We start from the raw sequence: 23825 nt of genomic DNA, 5'->3' as shown, positions 1-23825 counted from the left end.
ATAGGATTTTTAATCCATATAAAATCTTTTTATATTAGCTAAATTCTTATTGTTTAGAAACTAAAGATAATATAAAAGAATAAACCCTAAAATTGCTAGCTCTATATAAAAAAATATTCAAATTCATGGATATAAAGCCATGAGATTTTTAATGTTTTATTATCTCCTCTCCATAAATACCTGCAAAAGAACCAATCTGACAAAGCCAATGTATGATTATAAACAGAAATAAATGTTTGTAAATACTAAAATTATAAGCAATGTAATATTAAATAAATCAGTTACCTATCTGAAGTTAGAAGGCAATGACCTCTTGTACAATTAAATTTCAAAAACCAACATTTTAAAAATTATTAGCTTCATTTGTTGTAAATAATGCATCTGAATCCTAATTTTAGGGCTAATAGTAATTTTAAAAGATTTCTTAGTTTTTAATGTAATCTGTTGAGAGATGTTTTCTTAATATTTAAAAAAAACCCCACAATAACAAAAGAGGACCAAAAAACATGTATTAAAGAAGTTTTATGACTTAGCAAAGCTTTCAACATATATGCCTAAATACATGTATATACAATACATATTTGCCTATATTGACATATATACATTGTCTACATTTGTCAGTGACAAATACAGTGGCTGCTCATATCAGAAAATATGCGTATAAGAGTCATTTTACCAATAATGATGCCACTGGATAATCTATTTTTAGTTTCCAAAGGCAAGGTCCTAAACATTACAAATTCCCGTTAGTATTTTTAAATGTCTGAGTGTTCCTACTTCCCCTAAAAGGTATGCTGTAACTACTCAACTGTGTCTTTTCCAAGACACCCTAGGGGCTTCCCTCCCTGGTGGCGCAGTGGTTGAGAGTCCGCCTGCCGATGCAGGGGACACAGGTTCGTGCCCCAATCCAGGAAGATCCCACATGCCGCGGAGCGGCTGGGCCCGTGAGCCATAGCCCTGGGCCTGCGCGTCCAGAGCCTGTGCTCCGCAGCGGGAAAGGCCACGGCAGTGAGAGGCCCGTGCACCGCCAAAAAAAAAAAAAAAAAGACACCCTAAAATTAAACCCACTGCTTTGTATTACGTATACATTACTTGAACTCAACATTCTAATAATAAAAAGAAAGTTTACGGAAAAATTACAAACTTAAATTGTAATCTGCACATCAGATTACATTTTCAAATGTATCATTAGAGCTCACAGATAAAACAATAGTAACGAAAAGAAACCCAGTAAAATATCGTATTTTAATTTTATCTAAAATATAAATTAAGGCATAAGAAAAACTTTGAGACAATATATGTATGTGAAAAACTGACCACTGGAAGATGCAAATAATTCATACAATATAGCATAAGCTTTAATATATAAATTAGATGTCATTTCATCAGCTGTTTATTAGTCACATCAGTCTAAACTTTACATATTAAAATACTGAAAGGCTAGAAAACATCACTGCAATATAGATTCAATATGGGAAAATACATATTTGTGGCTTTATACACAATGTAAATTAATCCATTCTATACAATAGTTTTCCAAAATATAAACGGCACTTTACATGCAATAGGACATACCAAGCTGGATGTCCTAATTAATTTACTATATAGAAAAATAAAGGAGACAACACCTTTTTAACAGAACAGTAACATAGCAGACATGGAATGTAGAATAAGATTCTGCCCTAACACACTCTTGGATAAGATTAAAGAAATATGAAAAAGGACAGTTTCTACTATTTTCAATTAGCATTTTTTAAATGAAGACTACTGTGATTTATATTTTCTAATTGTATCACAAACTGAGAAAACATAAAAGGGAAAAGAGAGGGGGAAGAAAGAAAACCTGACCCTTTATGAATTTTAAACATCAGCCCTGCCCGTGGGCTGCATTTAGGCTGCTTTTCTGTTGACGGTTTCCTAAATTACTTCTGCGACTCTGCATTGCGCTTCAGCAGTCAGATGAATTTTCCAGACTTCATTATGCCATTGTGTAACCATAGCTGCCACAATGTAGTGCCACAAGAAGCCTGTCCTTGAGTATTTCTTTACTTGGGTATTCAGGTAACTTGAGCATGTTGATGCTTTAAAAGAAAAACATACCACTATTAACTAAGAAATCTCTGAAATTTTTTATTGTTTTGTCTAGCAGTGAAAACACTACTCAAAATTAACGTAAAACCACCCTCTTAAATTTGCCATCAAATTGGAAAACCCTGAAGTAGTATTTAAAAAGGAAAAAAAAGGGCTTCCCTGGTGGCGCAGTGGTTGAGAGTCTGCCTGCTGATGCAGGGGACACAGGTTCGTGTCCCGGTCCGGGAAGATCCCACATGCCGCGGAGCGGCTGGGCCCGTGAGCCATGGCTGCTGAGCCTGCGTGTCCGCAGCCTGTGCTCCGTAACGGGAGAGGCCACAACAGTGAGAGGCCCACATACCGCAAGAAAAAAAAAAAAAAACCCTGCTGCATTGCAGTTTCCTTTAGCATGCAAATGTAGAAGAAAATAAGTTCCCTTCCGCCTAAAATAAATAAGCAATAGGGCAATTTAGTTTGAAATGATGGTGTAACTCAGTGATACTTATGACAGTGTAACTTTAGTGATACTTGAACTATACATATTCAATTAGAGCATAGGTAGGTAGTTTCCTCAAACATTTTCCCTACCAAAAAAGGGGAAGGCAAAAAACTATCTAGCTACTTATTTATCAGTGATTACAAAATGTTGAATAGAGATCACTGTTGAGATTTTCCTCTTAATGCAGCAATACAGTAGTTAGACCTTGATCATTCAAAATTAATCAGAACAATTTGCAATGCATTTAAATAAACCAATTTAACATACCATGTGCTTGAAGTCGGTAGAAGATTTGGAGTATATGGCACAGCAGCAATTGTAAAGTTCTGCAATCCACTTCCACCCATGATATTAGCAAATCCACCATGTGGGACCCTGGAACTAAGAGTTCATATCTTAGTAAGTCATGATCATGCAAGGAAAATCTTGGTAACAGGTATATTTCGAATTAGCAAAATGACTAGTATCTAGTAGATGTTCATTAAATATTTGCTGAATAAATAAATGGCTTACTTGATTAATTCAAGCAATAGAGGCTCTTACATATTATCCAAATGATTTCCCTGTCTGTGAAAAATATCTAGAGTCAAAGGGTTTTTGTTTTGTATTGTTTTACACGGTGGGAAAACTAGAAAATTATTTACACTTCTCTTTCCAGAGATTTACAACATTGGTTGTATTCTTTTTAAATGTCCCCTAACATAGTGAGACCACAGGAAGGTGAACAAACTCAGAAGTCTCACAGTTCCTAATTTCCAAACTTAAACTACAAAACTGCAGTCATCAAAACAGTGTGGCACTGGCATAAAGACAGATACACAGACCAATGGAATAGAGAACCTCAAAATAAACCCTTAAATATATGGCCAAATGATTTTTGACAAGAGTGCTAAGAATCTCCAATGGAAAAAGGACAGTCTTTTCAACAAATTGTGTTGAGAAAACTGGATATCCACTAAAAAAAAATGAAGTTGGACCCTTACCTAACGCCATATACAAAAAGTTAACTCAAAATGAATCAAAGACCTAAATGAAGAGCTAAAACTATAAAATTCTTAGAAGAAAATACAGGGGAAAAACTTCATGACACTGGATTTGGTAATGATTTCTTGGGTATGACACCAAAAGCACAGGCAACAAAAGAAAAATAAATTAGACATCATCAAAATTAAAAACTTGTGTGCCAAAGGACACCATGAACTGAGTGAAAATGTGAGCCACAGGAGAAAATATTTTGAAATCATAAATATGACAAGGAATTAATATCAAGAAAATATATAGATCTCCTACAACTTAACAACAACAAAAAATAGGGACAATTTTTAAAATTTAAAAAATAGGGACAGGACTCAAATAGACATTTCTCCAAAGAAGATACACAGATGGCTTATAAGCATTCGAAAAGATGCTCAATCAACATCACTTGTCATTAGGGAAATGCAAATCAAAACCTCATTGAGATAACCACCTCATAGGCATTAAGATAACTATTAAAACAAAAGATCACTAGAAAATAACAAGTATTGGAAAGGACATGCAGAAATTGAAACCCTTATGCGATTGCTGGTGGAAATGTAAAATTGTGCAGCCACTGTGGAAAACATTATCGCAGTTTCTCAAAAAATTAACCATAGAATTACAGTAAATATCCAAAAGAATAGAAAGTAGAGACTCAAACAGATATTTGTACATCCATGTTCATAGCAGCATTACTCACAATAGCCAAATAGTGGACTCAACCCAAATAACTGTCCATGGATGAAAGGATAAGCAAACTGTGGTAAACACATACAATGGAATACTATTCAGCCTTTAAAAGGACATATGCTACAATATGGATGAATCTCGAGGACATTATGCTAGGTGAAATGAGCCAGTCACAAAAAGACAAATAATGTATGATTCCACTTACATAAGGGACCTAAAGTAATCAAATTCATAGAGGGACTTCCCTGGTGGCTCAGTGGTTAAGAATCCACCTGCCAATGCAGGGGACCCGGGTTTGAGCCCTGGTCTGGGAGGATCCCACATGCCGCGGAGCAACTAAGCCCGTGCACCATAACTACTGAGACTACTGAGCCTGCGAGCCACAACTACTGGGCCCACGTGCCACAACTACTGAAGCCCGTGAGCCTAAGACCCGTGTGCCTAGAGCGCGTGCTCCACAGCAAGAGAAGCCACCACAATGAGAAGCACGTGCACCACAACGAAGAGTAGCCCCTGCTCAATGCCAACTAGAGAAAGCCCATGAGCAGCAACGAAGACCCAACACAGCCAAAAATAAATAAATAAATCTATTAAAAAAATTATAAAATTCATAGAGACAGAAAGTAGAACGGTGGATGCCAGAGGCTGGGGGGTAGGGGAAATGGAAAGTTAGTGTTTAATAGGTACAATTTCAACTGAGAAAGATAAAAAGCTCAGGAGATGAATGGTGGTGATGGCTGCACAAATATGTGATGTACACAGAACTGTACACTTAAAAATGATTAAAATGTTTAATATTAAGTATGTTTTACCACACACACTAAAAAAGCCTGTCGAATAATGCACCAGGATTTTCTGTCTGAAATCACAGATGATATGTTTACATTCACAGGGAAAAAAAAGCAATCCAATATAAACAGATCTCTTCCCAGCATTTTTCTTTTCTAGCTGGGAAGTAGTTTGGTTGCTATTAAACACTTCATTGATGAAATGCCTAAGCTTACTTTAGAAATCCAAGTGAATGTTAAAAGGATGCCTGCATCAAAAAAAAAAAAAAAAAAAAAAAAAAGGATGCCTGCATCTTGCTAACAAAACACTAACACATGAGCAATTCCTACTTAGGGAAAGAGAATATCTAAAGACCTGAATATGTCTGTAAACTGAAACATTACTTTCTGCATATTTACCTTTGCCTAAAAAATTAACAAAGGTGACCAAAAATGAAAAGGAATAAAAGGCAAGCTGTTTTCAATTTCCTACAGAGGCAGACTTTAAAAACAAGTATTCCACTTCACCAGGACAAGGTGAGATGAGCCTTGACACTGATTCTTACACAAATTATACCACAGTATTTCAATAACAGAATGATCAATCTAATGTCTTTCATATAAATAAATTTTGAAAAATAAGCTTAAAAAATCAGATGATCCCCCAATTTTCATATCTAAATTGAAATTATTCTGTAAACTGATATTCACAAACAATCTCTGAAACCTTACTCCTCTTCCTCTAAACTACAATGACTGGGCCCCACACGTGAATAACCAGTGGATCTTAGCTAAGATTATGGCTCATCAAGCTTAAGCATGTGTGAGAAAAATAAATGGTCTTTGGTTGAGTATTATGACACCTGATGTATACAATGTAAAATTACAGTTAATAAAAACGAAATATTTCTATTTTATACACAAATCATCAAGTCTGACTTTCATTATTCTTATGAGATAATGAAACAAGAGTAAGACATTTAAGACAGCCTTGTAGATAAACAAAATATTGTCACCACCATAAAATATTTTAAAGTTACTGTTGATACAGATTCTTGCTTCTACAACTGGAACACATTTGACTCTTTAGTAAGATTCTTTTAAATTATACTATGGACACAGAGAAAGACATTTTACAATCTAAATATACATGAGAGAATTTTCCAAAAAGTGGGAAAAAAACCCCAAAACACACACTCTAGGTCTAGAATGGCAAATGCAATACCTATTGATAACTGGGTCTAGTGTAAAAGGAAAGTTAAGGTTTAAAAGAACTTAAGGGCTTCCCTGGTGGCGCAGTGGTTGAGAGTCTGCCTGCCGATGCAGGGGACACGGGTTCGTGCCCCGGTCTGGGAGGATCCCACATGCCACGGAGCGGCTGGGCCCATGAGCCATGGCCGCTGAGCCTGCGCGTCCAGAGCCTGTGCTCCGGAACAGGAGAGGCCACAGTGGTGAGAGGCCCGCCTACCGCAAAAAAAAAAAAACCCACAAAAACAATAAAAGAACTTAAGACTTAGTTTGAATTCAAAACAAGGACTCCATGGAGACTAAGTGCTGAAAAGTGGATTCTTCAACCTGAAGGTAAAGCTTAGCTCCACGTAGTTTCCCCTCAGCTTCCTTGGCTTCTACTCTTTTTTTTATAACCTCTTTATAATTGCTTTACAATTGTGTGTTACTTTCTGCTTTATAACAAAGTGAATCAGCTATACATACACATATATCCCCATATCTCCTCCCTCTTGGCTTCTACTCTTTACCCACATCCTTCATCTCAGTTTAAATGGATTCGCAGCTACACTTCTCGACCAATTAAATAGTAAACAGTGCAGTTCTTTTCAGCACTGCTAACTACGACTGTACTATTGACACAGGAGACGTACAGTGTATTACTAATCGAAGTGTTTGTTTTTTATTCTACAAGAGCGGCAATCTAACAGACATTTTTAGTACTAAAGAACTTGAATAATTGTTTCCTGCATCTTAAAGACTCATACCAACTGAATCATGAAGGAAAATATAATAATTTATTAAATGGTGTTTAAATATAAACTGCTTAGAAAAATAATCAAAGAGCCCTGCCTTATAACATAAACCAAAATAAAGTCCAGATGGCTTAAAAATTGGTATGTAAAAACAGAAACTACAAAAAAGTTACAGAAAGAAAGGTAGATAAACATATATACACAAAATCTTGGGAGTAGGGAAGAATTTATTTTAAAAAACATAAGGAAAGTACTGATAATCAACTTGCAACCTAATTTAGCACTTTCATTATATAATTTTTATAAATTAAATTTATAATCTAAATTACAGGGAAATCTGTACATTTAACTTAATATAATTAAAAGGCAAATGATAAACTGGGAAAGATATTTGCAGAGTTAATGTCCCTATATATAAAGAACATTTAAAACCAAATTTTTGAAAATCATGGTAGAATAATGTGCAAAAAATAAAGGAAATCCACACCACACAAAGTATACGTATATGAAACTATGAAAATAAAAATGATTACATCCTGTATTGATAGAATAAAAGAAATAGGCTGAGGTGAATACTGATATTTTTCCGAAGGTTAAATGAACAATGTCTCAAGGTTATAAAATTTTATATACGTTTGTATCTAAAAATTTCCCTTCTAAGAATTTATCCTATATTTTTATCCTATATATAATATATATATTACATATATTACATTAATCCTATATTTATAAATAATCAAACTGGGCTGCAAGTGTATAAAGCACAAGAATTCCTTATTCAGCATTATTCATAAACAGGAAAATGTAGCAATAAAGGACTATATCAATTAAGGGAGGTCCACAGACTGAAGAATAGACAGCCATTTAAAAAATTAGATCTACAAATGAACAATTTTTAATGATATATTGCTAAATTAAAAAGTTACAAAATAGGAACAATGTTTTTTAAAAATAAAAATTTATATATGTGAGAAAAATTCTGGAAAAATAACCAAAATGTTAAGTGATTATATTCAGAGACTGATATTAAAGGCGATTTTTTAAAAATTTGAATTGTCGGGCTTCCCTGGTGGCACAGTGGTTGGGAGTCCGCCTGCCGATGCAGGGGACATGGGTTCGTGCCCCCTGCATCGGCAGGTGGACTCTCAACCACTGCGCCACCAGGGAAGCCCTTAACGCTTTTTATTAAATTACTCAAATCTCTAGGTATTTCTGGCACTAAGTAGCCAAAAAAAAAAAAAAAACTGAAAAGATTTTCTTTCATATCTTTAGTCTATAATCTGTGAATAATTCATGTTTTATTCTTTGAAATTAGGTACATAGTATATATTATATAGGTATATAGTGTATATTTTTCTAATTATATACCTAAAAAACTAAGAAAATACAGCAAATATTGTTATCTCTAAATAGTGTAATTACTTAATGGGATTTTGATTTTCTTCTATCTATAGTCTCCATTTTCATTTTCTTCTATCTATAGTCTCCATTTTCAAAATTTTCTATAATGGTTATAAACTACTTTAAAAATAAAACAGTTGACTTTAAATTACATATATATGATAGATATATATTCACACTCTGTTTTTAAAACAGGTATGAAAAAAATAAATACATCAAATTATTTACAGTGCTTATTGCTGGCAGGTGATGGTTTTTCTATTTCTTCTAATTCTCTGTGTTCCAACTTTCTTAGAAGAACCATGTACATTTATAATGGAATGACTAAACTATATTTTCATAAATAGAAGGACACAGATGAAATTCTAACTTATCAAGGATGAAAATCAGGAATTCCCTGGTGGCACAGTGGTTAAGGATCCGCCTGCCAATTCAGGGGACACGGGTTCGAGCCCTGGTCTGGGAAGATCCCACATGCCGCGGAGCCACTAGGCCCGTGCGCCACATCTACTGAGCCTGCGCTCTAGAGCCCGCAAGCCGCAACTACTGAGCCCACATGCCTAGAGCCTGTGGTCCACAATAAGAGAAGCCACCACAATGAGAAGCCCACGCACCGCAACAAAGAGTAGCCCCCGCTCACTGCAACTAGAGAAAGCCCGTGCGCAGCAATGAAGACCCAATGCAGCCAAAAATGAATAAATAAAAAATAAATTAGTTTTTTTAAAAAGAATGAAAATCAGACCTTTTCTTTTACATCTTTCAGAACTGTAAGTTAAAAGAGGTTTAAATCATCTAGTTTTCTAATATCTATGATATTTAATTGGTTCCAAAAGTAGACTTTTCAAAGTGTGGTATCACAAATTATTTTTCAGGCCACAAAACTTAAGACTTTAAAGTTTGATAAGAATTGGAGAAAAACTGCTGTGTATGGGTATTATTATGTATTGTGTGCATGTGTGTGTGTGTTGTCCCAGCAACAAATGTTGGCTACTATCATTGACTTACCTGCAGAATGAAAAGACTACCAAGTTATAAAATATAATATACATGCTGATAGTCCTGATTGGAACAGTTTATCTTTTATACCTTAAATAAACATTTACTGAGCACTACTATATGTTTTAACTTTAATGCCTAAATAAACCTTTGTTTAATATCTAAAAAAATGGAAAAGGAGGTAAGAAATTGATAATTCAGAGTAATAATTCATTTTGAGTTATGTCTAAGCCATTAGAAATGGAATCTATTAAATTCTTTCCACATTATCATAAAAACACTTCTTACCTGCCAGTAACAAACTGCAACAGAAGAACTCTCTCCTCTGGAGTAATATCTTCCACAACTTCCCAGAACCACTAAAAACAACAATAAAAAACTCAGCTCATATTTCAGAGCAACTGCAGGCTTCTTAGTACCAGAGAGATATGCAATATTCATAAAGCATATTTTATTCCATGAAACTCATTTATCAGAAAAGATTTCATACAAAGCGCTCATATGCAATTCCCATGAGAAGATTTAGGGAAAAACTTTACTTTGTTAATTAATGTAGGTTTTCATCCAATAGTGCTGAAAAGCTTACAAGATTAAATAGCAAAACTTAACTTCATTCTAAGCTCTAGAGAGACTTTACCTGAATAACTGGATCTTCTCTTTCATAGCCACTTGTGTATTCAGTATTTTTTATCCAATCACTCACATCAATTTCTGGCATGCCAGAAAGCAGTAGCTCCTTTGGGGAAGAAGCAAAATATTTCATTAATCTTCTCTGGGGAAAAAAAAGTGATTACATTTAAATAGTAAATTTGCCTTAATTAGAAACTAATCCCATGTAAAACTGATTTATTTTTGTAACAGTGTCTGCAAGTCATCAATAACAAGTACTACCTGAGAGAGAACCCTTGATACTAATAATCTCAAATATTGTGAGATGTGGAGATGTCTCTACACTGATACAATTTAATTAAAACATGAGATAGGGCTTCCCTGGTGGTGCAGTGGTTGAGAGTCCGCCTGCCGATGCAGGGGACACGGGTTTGTGCCCTGGCCTGGGAGGATCCGACATGCCGCGGAGCGGCTGGGCCCGTGAGCCATGGCCACTGGGCCTGCGCGTCCGGAGCCTGTGCTCCACAGCGGGAGAGGCCACAGCAGTGACAGGCCCGCGTACCACAAAAAAAAAAAAAACAAAAAAAAAACCATGAGATAACAGTTTACCTTTATATAGAAACACATATGCCACAACAGTTTATATGTGCAATAATTTTGCGAACATTATTATCTTTGGTTTATATATATTTCATGAATTTGTTAAATTCTATAAAAATACTGTACTCTCAGCATGAAAGTGAAAACAAAGACCTAAATAAATCTGGGTTAAGCAAAGGAAAAGATCAAGAAACCCTAATCACTAGAAAAAAAAGGAGTTATTATAATAAAAATAGTTATTATTTTTAAAAAACCAAAACAGATTTAGGCCTTTGAAGAACTCTATTCTGGAATAATTCCAATCCAACTTTCAAGTCAAATTTCTCCAAGGTGAAAAAAAAATGCAATTTTCCTACTAATGACTTTTGGTATCCTTTTTTTTCCAGGAAGATCATCAAACAAACAAAATATCAATCCAATAACTAAGGATGAAATTAATAATGGCAAACGTATTTACCATCATGTTCCCCAAGAGAAAAGAGAACATGAAAAAGGCTTGTCCAAATCTGTGAATCAGCCCGTATTTAACAGTTGGATGTGTTTACACAGTAAAGTGAGGTAAAAACTAGCCTAAGCTTAACACCGACAAGCCAGAATAGCAGACTTTGTTATCGCAGAGAGAGATACCATGTGGTTCAAAATCACTTCTCCTACAGCAATTCCTCATAACATATACCTGCCTAGTATAGAGTATGCTCCTAGTATAGAGTATGAAGGCCAATGTAAGGTGGTGTCTCAGAACTCTTGGGTGTTTCTGGGATCTATTTAAGGAGCCTGCAAGGTTCTCCCTTTTCCAACGTATCTGAGGCTGGATTTTCTCCATATAGTTCAACCAAGCAACATATCACAACAGATTATAAGCAGAAGCAGATATGAGAACCCAGTTTCTCCTATTAAGCCAGACATTAAGGACACTTGCAAAGATGTAAAACAATGCCACTTCTCCCACTATTTTTGTTTTATTCTGGAAAATGCAGTTTTAATTTCTTAAATGTTTTATTTATGTTAATATGTAATGAATTGTTATTTTTATGTGAATTAATAACAAATTTTACATTTCTGTTTGAATTTCAAATACAGTTAAGTATCAATTACTATAAACCACATAAACAAACTCTTTTCTTTTAAGGGGTCCTAAGACCAAAAAGTTTGAGAACTGCCTATCTAGGGTGTGTTTTAGTCCTCCTTGCTATAGTATTATAAAATACTTTAACTAGATGAAGCCATTCTGGTAGGGTGCATTTTATCACCCCCAAATACATTTTCCATCTTCCTTTGTACATTCTGTGCCCCAAGAGGCACAGACTGGCTCTCTTGCCTGTTGGTTTCAGGTTGGGCTCCATCACTGGGAAACAGGCAGGAGTCTGCAGGTAAGAGTATTTTCTGCTCCCTCCCTGCTTCAGTACATCTTTGCAGTAGCTATGTCTCCTCAACTAGAGCTGCCACCTGGTGGCCCCTGGTGGTTCAGGCTCTCACCGGGCTCCTCACAGTAATTCCTCCACTTGTCTTCAATTCTAGGGGTGATAAGGCTTTCCACTGTTGCTATTCTCTGGATGCCTCAACGATATCTTGTTTCTTCTTAACCTGCCCATGCCTCTTTAAGTTCCTTCACTAAAGTTTCTTTATTTGAACCATCTGGGGAAATTCTGCTCCTTGGCAGTACCCTGACACAGATCTGCCAAAAGGAATATGGATGATTGTTACATGTTTCTTACAACCCATGAGTTTAATGCTCTTCCTTTCTAGGCTGAAGATAAGCTTTTAATAATATTAAGTATGCTTTCATTGTTAATAATTGTGAATAAAAATGAGTGAGACGATATTCTCTCAAGAAATCTGAAGCATTTCATGAACATCATATGTTATGACTTTGTGAAGAGGACAAAAGATCTTTATTATTCCCATTTAACACCTGGGCAAAAAAAGTTATTAAACTGACTGAAAACAGATGAAATGGGAAGTCCACAATACAAAGTACATACGCATATAACAAAAAGATTTTAAATCCCAATCAATAATTTATTATTTTTTTAATATATATATTTTAAAGTTATATATTTATTTGTTTTTGGCTGTGTTGGGTCTTTGTTGCTACGTGCGAGATTTTATCTAGTTGTGGCGAGCGGGGGCTATTCTTCATTGCAGTGTACGGGCTTCTCATTGTGGTGGCTTCTCTTGTTGCAGAACACGGGCTCTGGGTGCGCGGGCTTCAGTAGTTGTGGCTCGCGGGCTTAGCTGCTCCGCGGCATGTGGGATTTTCCCAGACCAGGGCTCGAACCCGTGTCCCCTAGTATTGGCAGGCAGACTCTTAACTACTGTGCCACCAGGGAAGCCCCTATTTATTTTAAGATTTTTTTGATGTGGACCATTTTTAAAGTCTTTGCTCAATCTGTTACAATACTGCTTCTGTTTATGTTTTGGTTTTTTGGCCCTGAGGCATGTGGGATCTTAGCTGTACCCCCTGCATTGGAAGGCAAAAATATTAACCACTGGACCACCAGGGAAGTGACAAAATAACTGAATTGGTCTGTTGGAATTAGGTACAACATATATAACCCATAAACTAATAGTCAGAAACTGAGTCATGCAGGTGTTCACAGCTCTTAGCTTACCTAGAATTTACATGACTCAGTGTTTTAATATCCTGGTACCACCATGGATAAACTCATAAGCAACACAGTATGGCAGGAGAGTCCCTCAGACATTTGAGGAACCCCTCAACTGTAATAATGTTATAGATACAGTAATCACAAAATGTTGCCACCATTTTTTTTTTTTCTTTGTAGGCGGGCCTCTCACTGTTGTGGCCTCTCCCGTTGTGGAGCACAGGCTCCGGACGCGCAGGCTCAGCGGCCATGGCTCACGGGCCCAGCCGCTCCGCGGCATGTGGGATCTTCCCAGACCGGGGCACGAACCCGTGTCCCGTGCATCGGCAGGCGGACTCTCAACCACTGCGCCACCAGGGAAGCCCAGTTGTCACCATTTTTGAACCTGATGATCACCTCTTGACTTGAGACTGCGTTCTATCCACAAATGGACGAATACACATCCAGTTAAGGACACTGATGCTACTGGATACCTTCTTTTCACTAAAACTCTAGAATCTAACCAGTATCCTTTAACTCTGATGAACATCTAGCTTAGATGTTTGCACCAACTTTTTAAAAACGTTTTCTATCCCAGTGTAGCAGAGCCCTTTCCTACGAAAGACACAAAGTCACACCAAAGGTTCTAAAACCAAGTCCTACTTATATAGTGCACGCCACTGAGAGGCAATACTGATGAAGAGAGACTGGGCTATGGTCAGAGACCATGGGTTCAGTCTGGCTGTAACATATACTCTGTGAACATGAGCAAGTCCCATACCTTCTTTGGCCTAGTTTTTCTCATCTGTAAAATGGGAATAATAAGTTACCTCAGGGGTCTGATGTGAAGGTTTTAAAAGTTAATACACATGAAGTACCTGGCAAATACTAAGTGTTTAATACTAATAATTATCATCACTGCATAAGTTAAGTGTCATGCCAACAACACTGCTCTTCCAAAACAATCCCACCATCTGAATCAGCTCAACTTAGTAAAGCCAGAGTAGAAGACAGACCAGGAATCCTGAACTAACTTCTAATGTAAGAACCACAATTAAAAACTTAACAGTAGCAAACCTAAATATAAAAGACAAAGGAATAAAGTTTTCAGAAGAAAATACAGGAAAACACTTTCATGACCTTGGAATAAGAAAGTTTCTTAAACAGGACACAAAAAGCTCCATTCATTTAAAAAAAAAAAAGGGAAGAGAAAAAACAAGTGATAAACTGAACTGCGTTAAAACTAAAAACTTTTATTGGTTAAAAGACACCAGAGTAGGAGAAGATCTTCATAATACATATATCTAACAAAGACTCCTATAAAGAATATATAAAGATTCCTACAAATCGGTGTTTTAAAAAACACAGAAAACACAACAGAAAAATGGACAAATTACTTGAATAAACACTTCAAAAACAGAGTATACAAATGGCCAATAAACATGTAAAACACACTCAATCCCACACTCAATACCAGGGAAATACAAATTAAAATCACCAGGAAGTACCACTACTATTCCACCTGAATGGTAAAAATAAAAAAGACAAAAATATCCAATGCTGTTTAGGATGCAGAATACCCAGAACTCTCATAACCTGTTGGTGGGAGTGTAAACTGACATACTACTTTGGAAAACTACTTGCTAGTATCTACCCTAATGGAATAAATGCACCCCTTAAATCCCAGCAATTCCACTCCAAGATATATAATCTACACAATAGCCTGAAACTGAAAACTACCCACCAAATGTCCATCAAGAGTAGAAAAGACAAAAAAAAAAAAAAGTATATTAACACAATGAAGTACTACAGAGCAATGAAAATGAACACATTACAACTGCTTGCAATAATACATATGATTCTCACAAACAAAAAGCTGTGCTAAGGAAGTCAGATATATTCTAGGTGATTATTCCATTTACATTAAGTTCAAAAACAGGTAACCTAGTCTGTATTATTAGAAGCCAGGAGAGTGGATACCCATGAGGGGTCCGAGTGACTGGAAGAGGACATGAGAGGGATCTGGGGTGTTAGGATTTCTCAGTTTCTTGATCTGGGTGCTGTTTCATGGGTGTATACAGTTTGTGAAAATTCATCAAGCTATACATTTACGATGTATGTACTTTTCTCATGTATATTGTAGTTCAATAAAAAGTTTCATTAAACTCAGTATCAGTAAATTATGAAGCAAAGTTTTTGTCAGTTATTTGTTTTTTATACATAGGTCCAGAAAATAATGTAATTTTCTGCTTACCAATTCATAAGTACTCCTCCATTTTTAAATACTAAAAATAGTAACTTTTATGGTTATACAAAAACTAGACAAGTCTATGCTAAATAAAACCATTCATCTTAACCGTAAAAACACAACAAAAAAACCTCAAAACTGACATTTAGAGAAACTAAGTCACCATGGACTTCAACATTATTTAGCAAATTTTGTCCACTACTATACTAAGACATACTATGAGTGATAAATTGAAAATACTGGTATATGTAAAATTAACCGGTACACACCAATGTACGGTACACACCAATGTACGGTACACACCAATGTACTTATTCATATATTAAAATGAAAGGCATAGGGTGAAACTCATTTTATGAGACAGAATAAAAGCCAAAGGACACTTTTCCACTGATCTAAAATTTATTATTCCAAATTATAAATTTTTTTTATTCCAAATCTAAAATTTATTATTCCAAACTAAGAAAGCAGCCATACTCTATTTAAAATATTGTGTGGTTTTATTAAGGAGTTAGACAACTCAAAGAGCTTACAAATAATTTATTACCAAAAATAAAAGAGAAAAAAGGAAATGGGGGAAAATGCAGACATAATTCATATAAAATCAGAAATCCTGTTAGATCACAGTAAAGGGCAAGCAAATCAAAGAAGCAAAACAAAACATTCATTAGAGACTAGGGGCCAGCAAAGACAGTGGACTCCATACATGGTTAAAATGGAAAATTATAAAATTATATACATGATGAAATAAGAAGCTGGAGAAGATAACAGAAATACAAGAAAATCCCTCAGTCAATTTTTCTTTTTGGAAAAAATAAAAGGTACACGAAGTTACTATCAGTATCCTTTACCTCATACAGCCAAACAAAAAATTTAGAAATAATGTGAATATTGCTTTTGGGAAGATTGGCCTTCAACATCTCCCATGTAGAACACTTTGGAAATACATTACATTTTTCTTTATCACCAGCTCACTCCATTCCACATTAAGAAATTGCTAATCTGGTTATTAACCTTAAGAGAAGCACAATCACAAATCTTATACCTCCCTAAAAATCAACATTAAACCATAATGTCTTCTACATTATTCCATTCATCACTGTGCTCCAAAATTATTTCTAAACTACATCCATTGGAGTTTTGTGTTGTGTTGCATAACAACAAAAGAACTGATGTTTGGGACTTCCCTGGTAGTGCAATGGTTAAGAATCCACCTGCCAATGCAGGGGACACGGGTTCAAGCCCTGGTCCGGGAAGATCCCACATGCCGCGGAGCAACTAAGCCTGTGTGCCACAACTACTGAAGCCTACGGGCCTAGAGTCCACACTCCGTAACAAGAGAAGCCACCGCAATAAGAAGCCCGAGCACCACAACAAAGAGTAGCCCCCACTCGCCCCAACTAGAGGCGCACAGCAACGGAGACCCAACACAGCCAAAAATAAATAATAATTTTAAAAAAAGAACTGATGTTTTTCCTTACCAATTCATATTCATCAAAAAGTTGTATGAGGGAAGGTGGAATGAACATATGAAAGCCCTGTAAAAAAGCATTAATCTGAGGCTGAATGGCTCTTGTCATTCGAAGTTCAGTGACAAGCTGGACATACTCCGCCTATTAAAAAAAAAAAGTTTCTGTGATGATTTCTTTTTAATTTCACGTACTTAAGACATTATTGATATAATCATTTCTCATTTAAGAGGTAAAGGTTTAGAATTAATTTGGCAGAAATATTCATACACCTCAGCAAACCAGTAATCTACCATTCACTAACCTGTTTAGGCCAAAATCCTAAGAATCAATCACCCAGGTTTCTCTCACACCCTCTATCAGCAAGTGCTATCAGATCTACCTGAAAAAACATTCTCAATCAGACCTTGTCTCACCACCTCCACTTTTAGCACCTTGGTCCAAGCCGTCATCATCTCTCACCTGGATTACTGCAACATCTGGTATCACTGCTGCCTCTGTTTGCCTCTGTTACTGCTTCTTCACCACACCAGAGTGACTTTTTAAAATTACGTATAGATTTTTTATATATAATTCAGATCACATACCCTCCTTCTCAAAACCCTACAATGACTTCCTATGACACTTGGATTGAAGTCCAAACTCCTTTCCTAGTCCATAAGGCCCGAAATGACCCAGCCTCTGCCTTGCTCTCTCATCTCATTTCCTTCCACTTTCCCCTTTGCTCCCTCACTCTATCCCCCAAATACAAGCTTGCTCAGGCCTCCGTGTCTGTATACTTCCTGGTTTCTCTGACTGAAATCTCTTACTAGACTGTAATCTCTCTGCAAGCAGGGGCTCTGTTTTGTTTACCAGTATATATCCTCAGCTCTTAAAAAAGAGGCTGTCACTTTGTAAGTGTTCAACAAATAATGTGATGAAGGCATACATTCTACAAATTCATTTAAAACACACTTAGAACCTGATAAAAAGACTCATTTAAGTGTAGCCTATTTGATTCTGAGTTAAGGTAACCTATTTTCACACATTTTCTTTTAAAATACACATCACCATCATCTAGAACAGTGTCTCTTAAAATTTAACTAAAAAAATGTATTTTGGCTCAAACAAAATGAATTATCATCACTCTCTGTATATAAACCCTACCATTGTCATTATTCATATATTTTAAATTACAACTAAGTGAAACTTTGAGAGTTAAAAGCAATATGCTGTATATGGTTCTCACCTCCCAGGAATGAATGCTCTAAACACAGAGGGAGAAAACCTATTTTAGGCCCCTTCCTTTAATATTTTCTTTTTTTTGGCACTAATCTGATGCACTCTGTTCCCCCTGCCAAAAAAACGTCAGGCACTGAGCCAGCAAGTTATACATGATTCCGGCTATGAATTCTCCATACATCTCAGACCTACAGAATTGTCACAATGGATTACTCACAGCTCTCCCCAAGCCCTGCACGGCTCCTTCTGCAATCTGGCATGGGGAAAGCTACCGTCTCTGCTATTCAATCTACTCCCACCCCAAATCCCACTCCCAACCGCCCAAAGGTTTTTCTCCATTGTATAGGAATTAATCAGTTTCTACAAGTTACATCCAGGTAGTTACTAGAGAGAGGGAAATAGAAATGTGTGCCAAACAATCAAACAGAAACACAAACTAAATTTTCAGGATCCAATCTAAAAAAATAATATATATAACACACTTCCAAGTAATAACCAGCAATGATTTCAGCATTAACACGTGATTATCTTTTAACTGATGTCTGTTCTAACTAAACTGCTTAATGAACATACTAGAATTTTTCTCCTCCATTCATTCATTAATAATTATATATTTCTCTCAAGATGTTTTGCTTTTATAATCTTAAGGTACTATTCACTAATAATTATTCAAGACCTCAAATTATGAAGCATGAACTGCTCAAGTACACTTTATTTTAATTTGCCATTGTATTCCATATTTATCAGAATAGTACACATTTTCTATCAATTAATTCCTATTATTTCCTCATACATTCTATTTTTAAAAATTAATTTCACAAATATACTAATGTCCCCTCTAATATTATTTCCCACATTTATTTTTGTAGCTCTGGCCCACAGTTATTAGATATCAATTTGTGAAAAATCAGCTCCTCCAGATACCAGTCTCCACATTAAGTTAATTTAAATATGGACAAATCTTGGTCTAATTATTTCTCAGTAAAATAAAATCCAAGCCATCACAAAGTCTCCTGAGTTGTTTAGTAAAGTAAGTTTTCCAGGTAGTTGAAAGACAATTGTGTTTAAGAGAAAAAATCTGAATCCAGCTGCTTCTAAAATGTTTCCCTGCCTCCTTAAAGAGCACATTCTCAGAGAGAATAACACACATTAACGTGTTCTTGATGACACAATTATTACTATGAACATCCACTATTATCATACACTAACATTCTGACGGTTCATACTGTACAGAAATACACTGGTTGCATTCCCACCACCTACGAAGGCATCGGAGTGACTCATCCACACACTTCATGCCCTTGAGTAACTACATCAAATACCTTAAATGCTCTAAGGAAACAGTCAACATGTAGATGACAATCAGTCCACAAAACACTGGCATAAAGAGTTGCTCAAATAAACATTAAATATAAAGGAAACCTAAAATCCCACTTCATTCTAAGGTATTTAAAGAGATGATATAACTTGGGTGTGGGGGGTATTTTTATCCCCAACAGGTGTATACGTGCTCCCACCTGAGTTGTACTGTTAATTCTTTGAGGGCATAGGATAATACCAGATGCCACAGAAGTAAATTGGAGAAATAACTATACTAAAGAATCTGAGTTAGTACCTGTTCTGGTGAAATAGTTATGTTTATAGAAAGCTTTCAACTTACAAAGCCTCAGCATAGAGATAACAAAATAAAAAAGAGCCTTAGCAACTTTTTCCTAGCTCAACCTCTGAGCCTCATCACTGATATAAGATAGGTAAGCAAAGAATAAGTGCCAAGGGAAAAATAAAAACACTAAGATTGAGATTCAACTTTCAGATATTACGTTCCAGTTAAATTGCATGTCTAGTTACAGAAACATTTTGTTTTAATTATCTCCTAGTCTTCTGAATGTGTGCAATGAATAATATCACCCCTTGGAAATCTTCCTTAAAATTTTAACTTCTTTTCAGGCTTTGAATCTAAATTATGTCTTCTTATGAGGAGTGGTGGTAACATTGAAGATTGACACCTTTTTTTTGAAGGTATTTTTCTTCTTGAAAATTTTTTTCACGATTTTTGAAAGATATATATATATACATATATATCATGTTAACTTAACTAATAGTTAACTTTTAATAGTGAAAGCAAAATGTTCTTATCCCAAGTAAGCTGATAAACTTGGACATACTTGTAAAACTGTTTGAAAGTTATTTTTACTTTTAAATTAATAGTTTAAAATGGCATTATGACTGGCATAATTCAATTCACTGTTTGAATATAAATGCTTTAGTAATAAAAGCTTCTTTCCTGGGCTTATCCACTTGATTATTATTGCTCTGGTATGTAAGAGTTTTCACTGAAAATTTCTCCACTGAAAACTCAAAGGATACCAGATTTCTTCTGCAGGAATAAGTAGATATAAGAAAAAAGAGACGCACATTTTTACAATGTAACATTTTCTAATAACTTATCCTTTACCAATATATTCTTATTTTTAAGGTCACTAATTAGTTATAAAGACTGATAGTCTGATAAAAATCCTATTACATCAGTTTCCGTAGAACAAATTCAGTCATTGAAAATAGTGACTCTTCAGGTTACCATTACAAGGATTTGGTGATTTTTTTTTTTTTTTTTGCAGTACACGGGCCTCTCACCGTTGTGGCCTCTCCCGTTGCAGAGCACAGGCTCCGGACACGCAGGCCCAGCGGCCATGGCTCACAGGCCCAGCCGCTTTGCGGCATGTGGGATCTTCCCGGACCGGGGCACGAACCCGTATCCCCTGCATCGGCAGGCGGACTCTCAACCACTGCGCCACCAGGGAAGCCCCGGGTTTGGTGATTTTTAAAGTGAATTTTTAGAATATACCGACTAAAATGCAGAGGAAAGTATGTCCTCCTTCATTGACAAAAAGATACTAAAGATAATTTAAAACCCAATCTAAAAATACATACATACACTCAATATGGAGAACCTTAGACCTAAACTGTTTTAAAAGTTTTCAGAGTAATAAAAAGATCTCTCATAGTATACTTTTCTGAAGATACACATAGGAATCCACTTTAAGTCAATAATCTATATAGACAAGCTTGTATTTTGTACTTGGATGGGTATCAAATGTGCTTGTATGTGAAATAAATCAAATTAAACTAGCAATAAAATATAAGGTATTAACCAAATAAAAATGAAATGGAGGAAAACATATTAAATTTTTAAATAGAACTATAGTTGATTTACAATGCTTTGTTAGTTTCAGATGTACAGCAAAGTGATTCAGTTACATATATATGTGTGTGTGTGTATATATATATATATATATATATATATATATATATATATTCTTTTTCATACTCTTTTCCATTACAGGGTATTACAAGTATTGAGTATAGTTCCCTGTGCTATACAGTAGGTCCTTGTTGTTTATTTTATATATAGTAGTATGTATCTGTTAATCCCAAACTCCTCATTTATCCCTCCCTCCCCATCCTTGCCCTTTGCTAACCATAAATTGGGAAAACACACTAAATTTGTATTTGCTACCTTGTTCATATTCAGTGCCTTAGTATATGAGAGGCCCAGCAGTTACACAACCATACAGACCTCGATTTAAACTGAGGGTCTACCAGTTACCAATTTTGAGCCCTTAGACAGTTATTTGTCTGTCTATATTCTAAAGAAATATAGTGTCATAGTTACAAGCTCAGGCTTGAAATTTATAGACTGTCTGGATTCAAAACCACCACTTATTAGTCTTGTGATTTGGAGGAAAGCTACTTAACCTCTCTATGCTTCAGTTTCCTCACCTGTAGAAAGGGGTATCTATACCTCATAGGATTGTTTAAGTGTAAGTTAATACACATAAAGCACTTTTAACAGTGCCTAGCACATTATAAACACCTAATACATGTAAGACGCTTTTATTATTAAAGCTGTTCCCACACTGAATGAATAGAAATAACTATCTCAAAAGGCTGTTATAGTAAATGAGAAATGCATAAAGAACACAACTCGAATAAATGAAATATACCCAAAGTACTCAATAGGCAGTGGCTATTATCATCACTAGAGAATACAACTGATGTGATGAGGTTGATGACTAGGAGAATGACACCACCACCCATCATTCTAGAGCCCATCCACCTAAGTGGCTCATCCTGGAGTCTTTCTTCTTTTTCACCTTCCCAAACAGCTGATTACCATGTTCTACAAATTCTACATCCTCAAAAGATGTCTCATTTTCTCCATCCTCACTGCCACTGTCTTATAAAATCACTCATGCATGCTCCCCAGAGCAACGCCACAATCACCTATCAGTTGCCCTGACTCCAATATTGCCCCATTTCAACCCATTCTTCACACTCCAAGCTGAGATTGGTGTTGTTTTTCTTAAAAAACATAAATTCAGTCATGTCAGTGCCCTCTACAGCATCTGCAATCATCCCTAAGCCTTCAGAATAATTTTCAAATTTCTAATTGTGGATGCAAAGTCTTTCAGAATTTGGTCTCTGTCTACCTCTCCCACCTTATCTTTTCCCACTCATTTACTTTGCAATCTACGCTAAGATCTACAACTCTGACCTACCTGTGGTTCCCCAAACAGACCATGCTCTGCCATCTCTGTGCCCTTCTATAAGCCCAGAACATGTCCTTCTCCCCTTCCTCACTCCTATCTGACCACTTAATGCTTCTCCTCTATAACTCAACTTCCATGCCACCTCCTCCATTCCCTGATATCTGTCCCATCTCACCCCCCCATTTTGTTCTCTCCCAGACTTAATGAACTTTATGATTAGTATGGTAAAAGTGTTGTTAACACTTAAAAGCCACGGAGCTTACTCTTCAGTACTAAGAGCTAGAACTGAAGGTCTAGCAAAAATATGTCACTCCTAACTTAAGGTTTTATGGTTCCACAATTTTATCGTTTGGTCAAGAATTTAAAAGTGAAAGTGAAAAGTTAAAGCAAAACTTGTTAAAATGCTGAAAATACTATTTAAATGTAAATGTTCAGCTCCTGGTAATTCAGCCATTTTCTAAAGTGAAACCAAGTGATCTTATTTTTTCCTCTAGATTTTAAAACAAATCATTGACAGATATAAAATTGAATTTAAAAGAGAATTTTATTTCAAATATGGAATATATACTGTTCTGCCTACATTACTTGTATTTATTAATATACTTCTTTTTAAACAAAGGTATTTTATCTATTTGGTTTCAGTCTACAATTACCAAAGCCTTTCAATAAAACTTAGGAATAAATGACTCCCCCATGTGGAGATTAGCTTACATCGACTTTTTCTTTCTAACATGCTTGGCAAGTCACTTAAGCTTCAATATGCCTAGAAATTCTGAAGTTGACGCCAAATGTGACAATTATAACTTTATACCTGAAGTTAAGTAAGTAAAAGGCTGACCCTAGAGTAACAGAAATGTATGTTAAAATATAACAATAACACCTCTAAAGAACACGGTTTGAAAATTTTATTTGTAAATTGAATAATTTAACAATTCTAAATCAAGTGATCAATTTAAGATGCTATTATGTTTTTAAAGATTTTTAATTTTAAAAAATCAGGTTGCTTATTGCACAAACATTAAATGCTTAAGCATCAACAATTTGATATACAATTACACTTGACCTTTACTAGTAATATTAGAAAAATGAGAGGCTCATTTTATTGTGAGAAATGTTTGTAC

General features: G+C 35.6%; 1 protein-coding gene across 4 annotated transcripts in view; it reads right to left on the bottom strand.

Moving 5' to 3' along the window:
* Positions 1-1230: 1230 nt before the first annotated feature.
* The window catches only part of HACE1 (HECT domain and ankyrin repeat containing E3 ubiquitin protein ligase 1), a 95048-nt gene continuing 72453 nt past the window's right edge, over positions 1231-23825 (bottom strand). For 3 of the 4 annotated variants that reach the window (XM_065889229.1, XM_065889230.1, XM_065889231.1), the window contains 5 exons: positions 16946-17077; positions 10060-10158; positions 9711-9781; positions 2837-2950; positions 1979-2081 (listed from right to left, as the gene is read on the bottom strand). In XM_065889229.1, coding sequence (XP_065745301.1) covers positions 1979-2081; positions 2837-2950; positions 9711-9781; positions 10060-10158; positions 16946-17077 — 519 coding nt within the window. Of the gene's footprint in view, positions 2082-2836; positions 2951-9710; positions 9782-10059; positions 10159-16945; positions 17078-23825 lie in introns of all 4 variants that reach the window. The other variant, XM_065889228.1, reaches the window with a different exon arrangement.

This window comes from Phocoena phocoena, chromosome 12 (genome assembly GCF_963924675.1).
Source record: "Phocoena phocoena chromosome 12, mPhoPho1.1, whole genome shotgun sequence".
In the NCBI taxonomy this organism is placed as follows: domain Eukaryota; kingdom Metazoa; phylum Chordata; class Mammalia; order Artiodactyla; family Phocoenidae; genus Phocoena; species Phocoena phocoena.
The sequence above is the reverse complement of the archived record's forward strand: the minus strand, read 5'-3'. Positions and strand labels throughout refer to the sequence as shown.